The sequence below is a fragment of the Euprymna scolopes genome, chromosome 6 (genome assembly GCF_053919585.1).
Source record: "Euprymna scolopes isolate OS-2025 chromosome 6, ASM5391958v1, whole genome shotgun sequence".
Classification (NCBI taxonomy): domain Eukaryota; kingdom Metazoa; phylum Mollusca; class Cephalopoda; order Sepiida; family Sepiolidae; genus Euprymna; species Euprymna scolopes.
The window spans coordinates 136,445,132-136,460,938 of NC_136487.1; the positions used below are offsets into that span (position 1 = coordinate 136,445,132).

The 15,807-nt window shown below is 31.7% G+C and overlaps 1 protein-coding gene across 1 annotated transcript in view; it reads right to left on the reverse strand.

Moving 5' to 3' along the window:
- Positions 1-567: 567 nt before the first annotated feature.
- Positions 568-15,807, reverse strand: part of LOC145277974 (uncharacterized) — a 62,203-nt gene continuing 46,963 nt past the window's right edge. The window contains exons 9-15 of the mRNA XM_080130109.1: positions 15,012-15,117; positions 14,476-14,603; positions 12,014-12,139; positions 11,235-11,327; positions 8,399-8,543; positions 5,876-5,938; positions 568-1,913 (exon numbers count right to left, since the gene is read on the reverse strand). Of these exons, the coding sequence (XP_079986235.1) occupies positions 1,726-1,913; positions 5,876-5,938; positions 8,399-8,543; positions 11,235-11,327; positions 12,014-12,139; positions 14,476-14,603; positions 15,012-15,117 (849 nt within the window). The 3' untranslated portion in view covers positions 568-1,725. The remainder of the gene's footprint in view (positions 1,914-5,875; positions 5,939-8,398; positions 8,544-11,234; positions 11,328-12,013; positions 12,140-14,475; positions 14,604-15,011; positions 15,118-15,807) is intronic.

A 15,807-nucleotide genomic window follows, 5' to 3' on the forward strand; every position in this document is an offset into this window, starting at 1 on the left:
ATGTTGGAACTTTGAAGAGATGATGCACTGTAGTAAATATTTGGATTATTTTGTAAATAATCATTATCCTTTATGCATCAAGACTCCCAAGACAGCACCGTGTATATGGCAATGACCATGCCATACTTTTCAGGACTTTTGTTTGTTTTTTCCAGTTCTTGTTGTAGCAATCAAATTTGGAGAGGACGAACTAAATTGTTTTTGATTTTTTTTTTTTTTTTTTTTTAAATGATCTTTGATGTTGAATCATATTTACAAGCGAGCAAACCCAGCAATCCATCTGAAAGTCCTATTTAGGACATATCAACCCTTTGTAGTTGATTAAATGCCGAAACAATTGTAAACAATTATTTTAATATAAGTTGCTTTTTTTTACCCATAGTTGGGAGGAGGGTCAATACCTTTCCTAATACAGATGAATATTATATAAGTGATCCAATTGGAATCAAACTGTTTAGATAGTTTAATAGTCTTTTATCGTATCCATTAAACCACTTATGCCCCCCCCCCCCCAAAAAAAGTTAAATTTACACTTTAGCATTAAAAAAAAAAAAAAGGAGGGGCACAAATCATTTCAACATATATTTACAAGTTAGAAATACTTTTCGCTACAAAATTTTTTTTTAAATTGTTACATGGTTAACTTTTTACATCAGCAAATTGCAAACATGCAACTTTTCAAATGCAGAAAGACGATAGATCATTTTTCTTTGCCATATCTATGTACTGATAATAAAATATACATCATTCAAAATAAGTTATGAAATTTTTTTATATTTCGAGATATGTCTATATTCATTTTTGAATCAACTTATCAGAAACCATTGTGTGGGCATATACATGTGTGTGTGTGTACATGGGTGTGTGGTTTATAAAGAGACCCAAATTTTAAGCGTTCAATATGTTTATAAACATTGAAAGACATGTTCCTCCTCGTTAATATTTTATCACAAACTGAATAATTACTTGATGCCTTCGAAAAAAATTTGTAAAGAAAAAAAAAAATGTAGAAATTGTATAAAAACTAGAGAACTAAAAGTAGTTTTTGTTTTAGCAAGAGATGTATGAACAGAAAAAAATGCTTCATAACCATATGCAAATGGTGTCGGTTAAGAAAAAAAAAAAAATTGTAGTTTGGGGTTTAGTCCCAAGGATTTTGGTGTTCATATAATTGTTTATGCTTCGTTACAAGTTTACTTTTGTTATCTTTAGAAAAGATGCAATGATTTTATTAGAAATTGATGAAACTCAACTGAACATGTGAAATAGTTGCAATCAAAAACGTATAATCCAGCAGAGTTTTATAATTTAAGTGTTGAAAGGAAAAGAATGGAAGAAAAAATATATTCTAACTAATCAATCATTAGAAACCAAAGTAGTTTTTAAAACAAATGAAACACGTGAAAATTCAAAATTGTGTGTCCTCTCCCAGTTGAATCTTTGCATTACTGTGACAGCAGACCTTATTTTGCTTTTTATTTTTTTAAATTTTGTCCTTATTCCAAACTATGTTGCACGAATAACAGACTGCCGACTTTCCTCGCTGCTATATTTCATAACTTCATTTTGGATAGAAAAGCATGGAAGCAGAATGGAGAGCAGATAGTGGGAGAAAAAAAAAAAAAAAATTGTTGAAGAGGGTATCATGAAAAGATTGATACACGCACACACATACACACAGATACACACATACATGCAATAGAGATGGATCTGCCCTGCAGCACGTCAGCTGAGATCACAACGCCTATAAAACAATAAATAGGGAATTCGATTGGGGACAAACTTCAGGACATGGGAAACTGGAATCTGGCGGACAATGCTGTCATCATAACGCACCCAACCATTTAATCCACTATGGTAGGCATCGGTTGTGTAGTGACCACCACTGGCAGCTTTGCCATGATGAAACAAAACTGGAAAAAAAAAAAAAAAAAAAAAAGTCGTCAGATTTAAATTTAAAATAAAAAAAAATTGAACATTTACATATCAATATCATCATAATACACACACATGTGGAACAGAGCACATACGAGCAAGTGAGAAAATCAGCAGCAGCCAAGGGATAGCTGGTTAGCGAAAATAGTAGCAGCCGTTAAAGCATGTACGCAAATATAGGAAAAAGAAAAATACAGCATGTGGTAGAGGAAGAAGCAAAATGCGTGCCAGAGAAGATGAACGCAAGAGTCTAGGAGAAAGATTTTTAAAAAGCATGTGTGTGCGAAAAGACTTGCCAAATAATGAAATGCGTTGTTTTGGAAGAGTCACAAATAAATCCATTTCATTTGCGCTTAAAAAATGTTGCACTTGATTTTTTTTTTTTTTTTTTTATTTGTTCTCTTGCAACGGTGCCAAACAGAATGGATGCAAGAGGTTTGCAATGCAACAGTTAAAAAGTAATAGCCACATTACATATGTACTGATACTGTATAATTTGTTCATGCATTAAGACGAGAATGTTTATTTTTGTACAAGCAAAACACACAAGTAAAATTTAGAACAGTTTTGCAAATTTTACAAAGATTAAAATCAATATACAATTCTAGTAAACCTTTTGTCTAGAATCCTTAATTTAATTTGGATCAAAATTCCTCACACACACATTTAATTCTAGAAAGTCATTCAGCTTAATAGGTCTTAAATTGAAATCAAGAGAATCTTGCTTACTTCATGTCTCATAACTAGAAATAAAAATTCAATGCAAATCTGAAATATTTAAATTTTGAAATGGAAGATTGTGCTTATGTGCCCTGAAAACTCTTCAAAATACTCAAATATTTAATTTGAAGAATTTTAATGTCATAGAATTTGTTAAATTTTAACAAATCGAAGGTATCTGAATGTTCACAAATGGTTTTCAACTCTTTGCCTCCCCCCTCTTTACAGAAAAAGGAGTTAAACAAAATAGAACCCACATTTGGAGCCCCCAAGTCTATTAGTTGTGTTCCAAAACCCATAATGATCAATTAGCTTAGGAATGAATCCTGTACATGCAAAAACACACACACACATATATATATATATATATATATCTCCAGCGCTGCCCGGTATTCAATGTAATGTTAAATTCCTATAAAATATAAAATGGAAAGAAACGGAGAAATGTGTATGATAGTATGTTTTTTTTTTTTTTTTTAACAGTTCACTTCTTGTAAATAAAAAAAAGTACAGGCTACAACCAAAACCTAGATAGAGAGTCAAGTAGGATAATCATTAGACCAGCTTGCCCCAAACTAAAAAGAAAAATAAGGTTTCAAACTCGTGAAACAGTTAACAGATGAACATCCGATGAACCCCAAGTAACACTATTTCGATTTTTACCCTTTAGCAGCCCTTTTTTTCAGCTGAAAAACGATTAAAATTTTCCACATGTCTGAATACCCTATATAGCAAATTTCAAACTTGTAAATCAAAAATTTGTCAAGTATGTAGGTTGAGAAGTATCCTCTCACACACACATTCACTTTTATAGATATATAGATTAAAAACTGCAATGTGAAATCCAAGTGTTTCACCTACTGTTGTACAAGCTTTATCAAGAGAAAAAGTGACACATTCAGTTTTTAGGTCTTCCCTATTTCCATTTTTAGTTGCTACATCTGATTTATTAGTCGCGTGCAAGCGACTATAAGTCACCTCGTCGATCCGTCTGTAATACTTTTGCTTGGCCTTTTTGGTTAAGATCAAAGATCTGTTAATAGATGCTGTTCTTAGCTTTTTAAGCTTTTCTTGACCTTTCAGCCAAGATCAGTAGTATCTGTTCTTACTACATGCTGTACTTATGTTTGTAACTTTGTGATATAAAGTGGGGGATCACTTTTCTGTATTAATTTAATGTAAAATAATCACCCACTTTACAACCAGTCAGTCTCAAAGCCATTCAAGTCATTCTCCAGATCATTCAAGTTGTTTTTGAAGGATTCCAGTTATTTTTTAAGCATTCGTCATTCTTAAGGTATTTCAATTCATCCTTTAAGTTCATTCTAAATCATTTACTTTTTATTTATTTAAGTCATTTCAGCCCATTTTTCGGTCATTTCAGTTTATCTTTAAGAATTTCATGTCAATCCTACATTCACGCATTCATTCATTACACGAGACCATGTGACTAATGGCTATCGGCCTTGTTTTTTATATCGTCCACTATTAGGATTAACATTTGTATCTATAAATATCTATCCAGTAACACAAAAGTAAAAACTAATAGTTTTAAAAAAGGTTGATAAATCAGAATATGAATATAGAACACTAAGATGGACTTTGAGGAATCAAGGTAAATTAAAAGGGGAGATAATGCAAGTAAAGAAATAATTATGTTCCTTGCTTTCTTTAATTTCTTAACAGGATCTTAAAAGCAAACCAACCCCATTTGATCTAAATACATAAAGTTAATTTAATAGGTTGTGCATCAATAAAAATGTGTCATTAAAAAAAAACAAATTTATATTTTCCATCTACACACCGAATTAAAAGTTGGGTGATGCAAATATACTTTGTTGATTTGCTCAATTTTGAAATCGGACAGATTGGTACAGTTTTTTTTAAAAGATATGGTTGCACCTACATGGACAGTTTTTTTACGTTTATTTTAGCTTTGCTTATAAGTCAGAGTGTAGGGGGCTCTGGGTAGCGGTACCTTTGGCAGCTTGAAATGCTGTGTGCTACCTGTTAGGGCAGATGAGCACCACTGGACCCCATCCATCTAATTTCATGTGTTGATTCCAAGCACCACACCCCCAATACCCCCACTTCAGCTGGCAAGCTAAACCACATGGGATGGAAAAGGGGGAGGGGACACTGTACCACTAATCTAGACGGAGAAACTGCTGCAAATAGTCAACAGCTAGAACCTACCAAAAAGGCGAACTGGTGCCAAACATACTACTCTGCTTTTCTTTGGAAGACACTAGCAAGGTCGAGAAGTGGTGATGGAGGGGGGGGGGGTACTGGGCAGATTAGAACACCCCATACACTTTGCCCAGGCTCGCGCCCTGGAGAGATCACTTTGACAACCTTCAGGCGCGATTCTCCATTTATCGAGATGGAAAGACGCCAACAAAGTCATTCAAGAATATTTTCTTGGAAAAATTCCAAAATAATACATATTTACAAAGAAATTCTATTTAAAATATGCCGTTTCCATTTGACAAAGTCATTATGTCATGACCTCTGTTCAATCTTTAGACAATAGATACCATTTATAAGGGTGGCTACATAGGTAATTGCAAAGCCAGGGTTGTATAATCTCCAGACGACTGCAAACAATGTTAAGATAAGTTAAGATTTGGTACTGCCAACTAATCTATTTAGTAGTGACTATGCTCAACATCGCTTAATTTCTGTGATTTAACAGCAATGTGTCAACACATATGCTGTGTCATTGTAAATTTAATTCAAACAAGTTTTCATAAGAGATTTAGAGAAATGTCTTACAAGAATTAAAATCATGCTGTTTCATATATTTGCTAAACGCATTCCTTAATTGCTAGGATGATTAGAACGTTACAATTTACTTTGTTTTAATTGTTATAACTGAAATGGTGCATGAAATTTAAATAAAAATTATTTGTTTTGAATGTACTATCAAAATCTAAACACTTTGGGAAGTTAAATTTTTTCACTCCAAATGAGGCATAAGGACTGCTGTGATTAGGTGTCAGGGGACATGTCAAGTAAAGAGGGAGGTGGGGGAGTTGTGCAACAAGATATTTGTTATTACATTTAAATTTCAGCCTTTTGGTAAAGTCCGAGAAATTTGGAGGAACAAGTTAACTGTTGAAAATTTTTTTTTAATACAAATAGAATTTTTTATTGGAACAGAGGAAGCAAAATCAAATCTAACTTATTTTAAAATTTTTAAATAAATAAAACAGCTTACCAGCAAAAAGTCTGTAGTTACGTTGGTTTGCAGGTAGTCTCGATCTGATTGGTGACAACAAATCTGGAGTAAAACAAAACCAATAATATTGATACCATAAACAAAAACTAGTTTTTATGTTGTTCAATACACAAATAGAACATTAAATTATATAAACATTAGAAAAAGTGTACACAGATCAACTAATGTTTTAGTATTAACACACCCATTGATTGTAAACTCTTCCTATATTTGCATTACATGTGTGTGCCTGTCCATCCGTCCTTGTCTGTGTCTAGTCACACTGATTAGTTGTAATATAGCTAAACAGGATAACAGCCTTTGTTTTCTGGGCTAAAGCTTCCAACTGTACCACCAAGCTTTGCTACTGTTTAATGCATCTTTCTTCCATGAGAGGATTGCACACTAGCCATGGTGACACACGGCGTTTCTTTCCCCCCCCCCCCTGAAACTCAACTACATTGGTTTCGATGCATCATTTGTTGATGTCATCTTTGACCGAATCCTTCATTTCAAGGATTTCTCAACCTGCAACCATATTTGTAATTGAAATATGTGTACATACATGTTGAAACACTATTCTTGGTAATCCTCTATCTTGATATATGAAAAGTGATAATGTATGTACATTCAAAAATGAAATGTTTAGGCATGAGAAGAATAATAGCATTCTTTGAAACTCTGCGGAATAAGGACGTTGTAAATTGTTTTTTGGAGTATTCAGTTGAACATATATATATATATGAGAAAGAAAATCAAAACCAAGTTGAACTTTACAATCAAAATTTATTGTTCAACTGAATACTCCCAAAAACAATTTACAACGTCCTTATTCCGCAGAGTTTCAAAGAATGCTATTATTCTTCTCATCAGAGGACATAAAGATGTCTTTATGCCCTCCGACTTTACAATAAGCTCTATTCTATTGTGTATTGAGCTTTTAATTTGGTTGGGATTACATTTTTTATATATAAATACTGTTATTTATATTAGTTTGAGGTTTACCATTGTGCATATCAGGTAAACACTACATCCCTTTGTTTTCATTATATATCTTCTATAATATAAAGCTGTGTGTGTGTGGTCACGAATAGGCTCCTATATGGTTGACTATTTTCAAAAACTGATTACATATGATAGATGTATTGAGACACAGGAATGGGGATGTTTGATCTGGCAGAACGGTGGTTCATTAAAATTGTGGGGTCTGCGTTCGCGCCTGGTCCACAAAGTATGGAAATAAATAATAAAAAAAAAAAAATGTTTACAAGTGTTTTTGATATAGATGTACAGAATACTTTAATAAGTATGTTTTAACTTAAATAGGGATGGTATAATAAAATTGTGAGGTCTGCGTTCGCGCCTGGCCTCCATAGAATGGAAATAGGCACAAACTTTAATAATAATTTTCATATTCATCTGCGTAAGTATACTTTGATAATTATGGTTCAGTTTGAAGAAATATGGTATAATAAAATTATGGGATCTTCGTTTGCACCTGACCTCAATAGAATGGAAATATGTCACAAAGTTTAACAAGGTTTTCTATATATAAATCCACAGAATATTGTGATAAGTGTTTCAGTGTGAACAGGTATGGTATAATAAATTATGGGGTTTATCTATATTATTTTTACTTTCATCATATTTTGCTTTGGTTTTGATACCCCCAAATTCAACCCAAATTTACAACCCTTTCTTTTAATAACCTATTATACTTTCATAAATCAGCATCCATTTTCTGTAGGCTGTTTTTGAACCCAGTCAACAACAGGTACTTTTGCTTTTATATATATATATATATATATATATATATATATATATGAGAGACAGACAAGGTACATGAAAAAAAAAAAAGGAAAGTAATTAGTAAGGGTAATTTTTTTTTTTTGTGTAAAAACAAAAATTGTAAAAAGTTTAGAATAATTTTTTTTTGTAAGTGAAGGCAGATTACTGAATGTAACAAAAAAAAAAAAAAAAAAAAAAAAAAAAAAAAAATACTTGTTTAGTGTTTGGCAATAATATTGAAGTATTTCACAAATTAATTCACATCAGTCAATCAGAACGCAACAAAATAAGTTCCTAAATCTGCGGGACCACTGTATTTACTGAGGGAAGTTGTACATGTTGAAAGAATATATAATGGAATAAGAAAAGAGAATTAATGACCTAAGCCTGGAAAAGGTATACAATGAAGGAGAACTAATGATTGATGGGAGAGTGGAAGTACATATTTTAGAGAGTAAAAATTATGGCACTTCCTCTATGACCATTTTGAGAATCAGGATGGACAGACCTCGTATAGAAAATTATGAAATCTAAAATTAAACAGGCTTAATTTCTGGAAATCTGAATTGATTATTGGTAGGAATCGGAATATTGGAATTATAGTTAATGTGTTTATAAGTCCTATGATGTCTGAATTTAGAGTGGGGGAGTCAACTATGTTTTGACGAGCAATTATTGTTCACTGTTATGCATATTGAATGTATTCAAAAATAAAGTTCAAGACCGTATACATACCTTTATTGATATCAAGATCAATTGGATAATCAATCTTCTTCAAAACCTTTTGAATGCCTCCATTTTTGTCGTAGATGAAACATTTCAGATGAAGGATGAGAACGGGTGGTAATTCTTCAAGAGTTAATCTCTTGGTAATCTCCACCTGACAAAGAAAGGAAAAAGTTTTTGGTAATTCAACATTCGTATGGTTTTATATATCCAGTTGCTTGATGAAGCTAAACTTTTGTTGAAAATCTGATCAATTGTGACTATTACTTATAGTGGAGTTCATGTTTTGAAACCTGACAAATCAAACCTATGATGTCGCACCAAAATTATTTGTTATAGCAATATTTTAAGCTCTATAATAAAGAGTGAGTGAATGAGTGTGTTTTACAGCATTTCAACCTCTAAGGGTCATTTAATGCCAAAAAAGTTTTGTTGATATAATAGGTCTTCAGTTTCTTGTAAAAATATTTTAAGTTTCTTGAAAAGTTTATCATCATTTGAAGCAAGATGTTTTAGGTTTTCCGAAAAATTGTTTTAGCTGTAAGAGGTTTGTTTTTCTAAAAATGAATTTTACTTTATAGGAGTTTGAATACATTTGTTTCTTTTAAATAGTTTGATTTGTTGGGGCTCCACTTCTTGGTACACTTTTCTAATGTTTGTTGTTTTAAAGTATTTCTTCCGAATGTGTTTGTTTCCTACATTTCATCAGTAGATGTTTGTTAGTTGCAGAGTGTACAGTTTGGTGTGTCCTCCCCTTTGATTAGGTAGGAATGAGTTAATTTTGTATGTCCAATTTGTATTCGGTTTAGTACAATTTCTTCTCTTCCCTTAAAAATTTGTCTTTCGTTTTTAATTATTGGTTGGTGTTTGTGCAATTTGTTTGCAGTGCATTTGTTCCATTCCTCTTACCACTTGTTTTCTATATATTCGTTGATTTTTCTTTTTAGGTCTGTGTGTGGTATTTTAATTTTTTTCATTTGGTGGTTTGTGGCTTCTTTAACCAATTTGTCTGCCTTTTCATTTCCTGGGATGCCGACATGGCTTGGTATCCAGGCTATTATAATTTTGTTTTTTTATTTCGTTGTATTCTTGTATAATTTCTGTGATAAAAGCGTGTTTAGACTTTTCTTCAAGGGCCATGATACAGGATAGGGAGTCTGTATATATTATGAATTTTTGTTCGTTGATGTTTTTGAGAGCTATTTTGATGGCCTGCAGCTCGGCTGTATATATTGAAGCCTCGTTGGGCAGTCGTATTTGATATTGATTTTGTCCATCTGTGTATGCTGCACTTGTTCCATTTATAATTTTAGATGCATCTGTATATTTCTATGTATTCTACGTATTTTTCTCTTAGTTCTCCGAAGTTGCTTCTGTTATATTATTTGTTTTTCTTGTAAGCAGTTAAGTGTTAGGTCAGTTTTTGGTTTGTGTAATGTCCTCTATAAAAAAGAGGACAAATACCTTAGCTGGTAGAACTTCAAAAGATTTCGAAATTTCAGTTTCAAACCATGGCATTGGTTTTATTTTGTTGAGAATTTATCTAAATTTACTTGTCCGGTGTCACATAAAAACATCGCAAACATTAATTAATGAGAAACGAATTACCTCCCTTTATAGTTCTTTTTAAAACCATTTCCTCACCAAATATTTTCAAACCAAAAAAATTTAACATGGCCGCTTTTTATGGTTGCAATTTTTTTTTTTTTTTTATAATTTTAAAGTTATCTTGAGAGATAACTAATTTTTTTTTTTTTTAATATATTATTTTTAAAATAAAAAAAGTAAAAATGAATTAACATTCTCCTTTATAATTTATATTAATTATTCAGAAGAAAAAAAAAATGTTTTGAATTTTCATTGTCGTACCAAAGTTATTGTTATAGCAATATTTTAAGCTCTAAGAGTAAATACCTTAACTGGTAGAACCTCAAAGTAAAGATTTTGAAATTTCAGTTTCAGACCATGGTATTTGTTTTATTTGTTGCAAATTTATTATTTACTATTAATGCAATATTTTCTATTTCTAAAAGTAGCTAAGATCTGATATTTCAAAATAAGACAAATTTCACAATGTATAAAATTCAATGATTTTAAAGAAAAGTTTAATCAAGACAAAAAATCAAAATAGCGAAAAGTTTATATTGTATATATCTGTTATGGAATGAAGTTCTCTAAAAAAAAAAAAAAAAAAAACTTCACTTAATTTCATCAAGTATTTTTTTTTTTTATTTTTTTTTTTTTTTACAGAAAAAAAAAAAGTTATATCGAGCAAAAGGTTCAATTTTTAGAAAGAAAAGATCGTATTAAAGTGTCGGCGCTGTAAAAATTCAAAGATGTCTACTTCAACGTGCTGTCATGAAAACGTTTTTCTGCTGTAAAAAAACACTACTATCAAATTAAGTGAAATTTTTCAGAGATCTGCAGTCCAAGACGGATACATACAATATAACTTATTTTTCGATATTTTCATTTTTTTTAATGTCTTGATTAAACTGTACAAGTACCAAAAAAAAAAAAAAAGAAAAAAAAAAAGGTGACAAACCGAATTTCATATAAGTTAATGTAAACAAGTGATACATGTATCTATGTTGCAGTTGAAACTTATGGAGTTTTGTGAAACTTTTGCAGGGAACCTTCTATAAATTTTACATCAACCAAAAAATATTTTGTTAGCAGTAAGTGAAAGACTTGCTGCAAAATAAAATTTGGGAAGAAAAATCGCATATATCGTCTATTTTTGTTTATGTTTCACACATACACTGCATTGTATACAACCATACTAAATAGCTATATCATCTTATTTTTGTAGTATCATATTAACAAAGACTGCAAGAATACTAACCTCACTGTTTGTCTTTGAGCAGGTAAAACCATGTACAGCTTCTCTGCTGACAAGACCTTCAAGAGCATCTTTCACGGTTAATACATTAGACGACTGAAAAAAAAAAAAAAAAAAAATTCATGTAAATTGATTTAGTAGTTTTATTTTTAAAGTTTTACGGCTAAACAACTTGCAACACCATTTTGAAAATCATCCGAAGGAATGGTGGGGGACTAATTCCAATTTTTGGAAAATCTAATTCCATTAAAAATGAATTTAAAAATAGAAGTATCTGATCAATTTATGTAATTTTTGGTGTACAATATTTTTTTTTCACAGGTATGTACACTATATAGCTTTATTTTTGTTTAGTTTTTTTGTTTTTTTTTTGGGGGGGGGGTCTGGATAATTGTCGATTTTTTATTTAAATCTCATATTCCAAATGAGAACAACATTCTTTCAAGACAAAAATTGCAAACCATATTTGAAGTTATCTTCAAACAGCAATAGATCTCCAATGATAAATACCAGAAATATAAAATAAACAGTTCAACTGCTCTATAGTAATATATTATACAAATAAGCTTTAATTTGATGTTATTCTTAATAGATACAAAAATAATGTAGAGTTATTTCCAATAATTAATGGGGGGGGGCCTTATTCACATTGAAAATGTTTTTCACTTGCAGATTTCCAATTTAAAAACTTGTTCTATAACCATTAACAGATGATCAAATCATTCAAAGCAGGAAAAGGTAATAAACAAAATTAATATTTTTAAATAAAAAGAGAAAATTACTTGAATATCTAACTGCAAAGTGAAGAATGGCTCCAGAGTAGCTGATTCTCTGGAAGCAGTTTGGTAGACGGCTGATCGGATCTGGCCAGCAAAGATGTCTGCAACTAAGGTCTTTGAAAAGCTTGCCTGGAAAAAAAAAAAAAAAAAAGTTTAAATATTAGATCAGATATAGCATTTGGGGGGGGGGGAACAATCTGAGAACTGTCAGTATCATGGAAGGAATCTATCACATTGATGAGGAAAAAAGGTGCAAAACACCAAGAACCGATTGAGAATGTTGAGAAAAATGAAAGATCCATAATTTTTTAGAAGTTAGTTGTAGGAGGTTTTGTGAGTTAGTCTATGCAGAGCACTGAAAAGAAAGGTATAGTGGGAGTAGAGACGGCCTGTGCTTTAAAAGGAAAAAAAGTTTTGTGTCCAAATGGATTTAGAACCCGGGAAAAGAATTTAGGAAATAAAGCAATGGACAAACTCAAAAGTAATTTTGAATTTATTTTGTGTATTCTTCATTTACATGTTACATTGTTTAAGCTGATTGATGTTTGCCGACATGTTAAAAGGCAGAAGATTGTCAGAACATGTTTTTGTAGTGTTAGCAAACATAGTTGATAGCTTTTTAGTAGTTGAAAACTGCTGAGTCCTTCAGCCTCTTTCTCACTTTGAGCCGGAACTTTTTAGGGAAGGACTTTCCTCTCCTCATTTTCTCCGCTTGAACAAAAAGCACAGTCGCCTATCCGTCCGAATCCGGTCTTTTATTCCTCTCAAATCTCTGGAATTCTTCCAGTTAGTCTCGCCCTCTTTCCCATAAAACCAATCACTTCTACCGCTGCTTCTTCCTTTTCTTCCCCTCCCAGCTCCTGTGTATTGAAAGCAAACAGAACAGGCTTTCTGTCTTTAGGTTGAGTACATTAGAAGAATTACTACTACAGTAGTCAGGCCAAAGTTGCTTGCTTTCTGGGCAGATATGAAAAACCAGAGATTGGCAACACTGAAGATTTCCCTTAAAACATTTTATAATCCTATTTCAAGATTAAACGTTAAGATGTTAAAAATTGCCAGTTGCTGAAATTTGGATTTTTCTTACAAAAAAGGTATTTTCGTTAAAAATGTGATATTTACCAACATTAAAATAAATTTATTAAACTCTTAGTCAAAGTTTTCTTTTCATTGGTTACTACACAGATGTAGGCGAAAGCACCACTCCTTTTCCTGGATTATTCCATTTACCCTTAATCTTCAATTCATAAGTTTTTAACAAAGAGGCATCAAGTACCATTCCATTTTTTTTGTGTTTAGTAGGATTCCCAGACTATTAGCAAACACTTATGCTAAGCGAATCCAATATTGGTAAATGTCACAGAAGCATACAGATAAAAATTCAAGCAAATGATCATTGCAAAACCTTCTAAAGAAAAAAGGAAAAATTAAATTTATTTCTAAGCACATAGAAAATGCAATGTTCTAATATACATATCAGAAGTTATTCCAGTGTTGCCGCCTCTTCAATTTGATGACTTTTTGTCAGGTAAACGCCAAACACAGGGTAAAAGGTATTTATTCAGTTATCTGTTTATCTGTCTATTTCTCTAGCGGAGTAAAAATAACAGATTGAATCGTGGGAAACAATAAGTTGAGCAAGCACGTAGGTGCAGAAAAGGTCAAAAGGTCATGTTGTGACATGTATCGAACTTAGTTGACCGATCAGTTTGCACCAGAAGTATCCGAATAGGGATCCACCGTTAAAACTTCAAATTGTACTTGCATTTTGAGAAAAAAAATAAACAAGTTTAATATTTTGACAATTGTTAGAGTTCCTATTTTACTAGGATCCCTACAGATTTAGACATTTTTTTTGTGTGCAAGCCAGAGAAAACTCAGCTTCCCAAAAAAGGGATACTGAATTGAAGCAAAAATAGACTGCAGCACGAGATCTATAATTAGATAGATCTGCAATGTGAAATCTGATCAAACCCAACACATTAAGTCAGTAACAATATATTGATCCTGTGAAGTCATTTAATGCTATGAAAAGTTACCTATTGTAGATTCTTATGTGTAGGTTATTTACTATAGTATTAGGTCATGTTTTTTTTTTTTAAACATCTAGTGATATGAATATTTGGGATATGTATAAAGAGATCTTGTGACTTTTAGAAAATTGAATATGTTGTTTTCATGAACTTTGTTAAACATTTTCTATTTAGTAATACTTTTGTCTAATTTGGAGATCTTTACAGGCAATGAGTACATATTTAATGAAGAATGATTGGCATGGTATGCATGTTCGTGGTTCTTCTCCCTTAAGATATATGCTGAAAGCATTACATTTGCTCAATAAAAAAGAGTTGCACTAGTACAGTCATGTGGAGTGCTCAGCCTCCTTGATAAAATGTTGCAGATGTTTCCTGCCACAACGAGAAACATTATCAAGATAAAAAACTTGAACATATGCTATCGCTTACCCTTCTAGTAAAGACACTTTTGTTCTTAGGCCCAACTTGCTCCCAATCATCAGTATTGGAATCTTCTTCTGGATTACAGTTCTCATCAAGCAGAAAACCATTAGCTGGGTGGCGTTTGGTATCGGAATCTGAGATTAAAGTTAAAAAATTATATTCATAGTAAATGCGTTTTAATAAAACTTCCACTTTTTTTTAATGCATGAAATTTAAAAAAAAAGGTCATAACACATCTTTATACTTAAAAAGTTAAAAATTTATTGAACCCATCATGTACAGTTTATAATTATTGGATTAAGTTCTGAGAAAATTTTATAAGATTTTGTTACGTCTGATAAGTCAGTTTAATAACAGCTCAAAAATTGGAAGATAAAATAACTTAGACATTTATTCAACAGTAAGAAACCACTGGATTTTGTTTTCTTAAACTAATGGCAGATCTGACCATCAAGGTGATAACTTTTTGATTCAAGGGAAATACTTCATTTTTTTTTAGGTTATAGCTAACAAGTTTAAATATGTTGAAAAATATAACTTACCATGTTTAGAGTTATTTCCAGGAAAATTCATCACACCCAATATTTCCTCATGCAATCGGTTAAGGACAAAACTCAAAAATTCCTCAGCATCCTCTTGTTTACCAAACTGAAATGCAAGTTATTATAGAAAAAATAAAAATGGTTCAAGTCAGAAAATCAAAGATATTGCAGCTATGAAAATTAGAAGTGTAGCTTTGCACAGAAAGAGATTTAAGTCTAAAAATTTAAAGATTTAATGTTACAGAAATCAATGCATGCTAAAAAAAAAAAAAAAAAAAAAAAAAAAAAAAAAAAAAAAAAAAAAAAAAACTCTGCATTGAACATCACCTGCCACTAGATCACCTGAAGCTTACCAACCTGTACCTCCTCACGGACATTGCCTATTTAAATTAGAGACGGGAAGTTACCAACTGAGTAAAGATCACAAAAGCTATCAGTATCTCCTTCATAGACACAACCTTACAGTCCGACATTAGAAGTAAAATCTTCCAAGCCATGTTAAACCCCTAACAACATTTCAGGAAGATAATAGACTACTAAAGAATGTCACCATCATAATCTCATTCTGTCCTCTATCCCCGTTCAGGAGCACCCTGGTTTCAGTGGAAACAATCGCCCAAGAACAAGTGTTGAGTGTTGTATGTGTGTGTGTGTGTGGTGATGGGTCAAAAGCTACAAAACTGACTGAACCATCTGTAGAAGGTGGTGAGAAAAACAACATTGCCTTATCTGCCATCTACTAGCCAACTGATGCAGCTTGAAAAATTTTCAATACATGTATGGATTCTATTCTAAA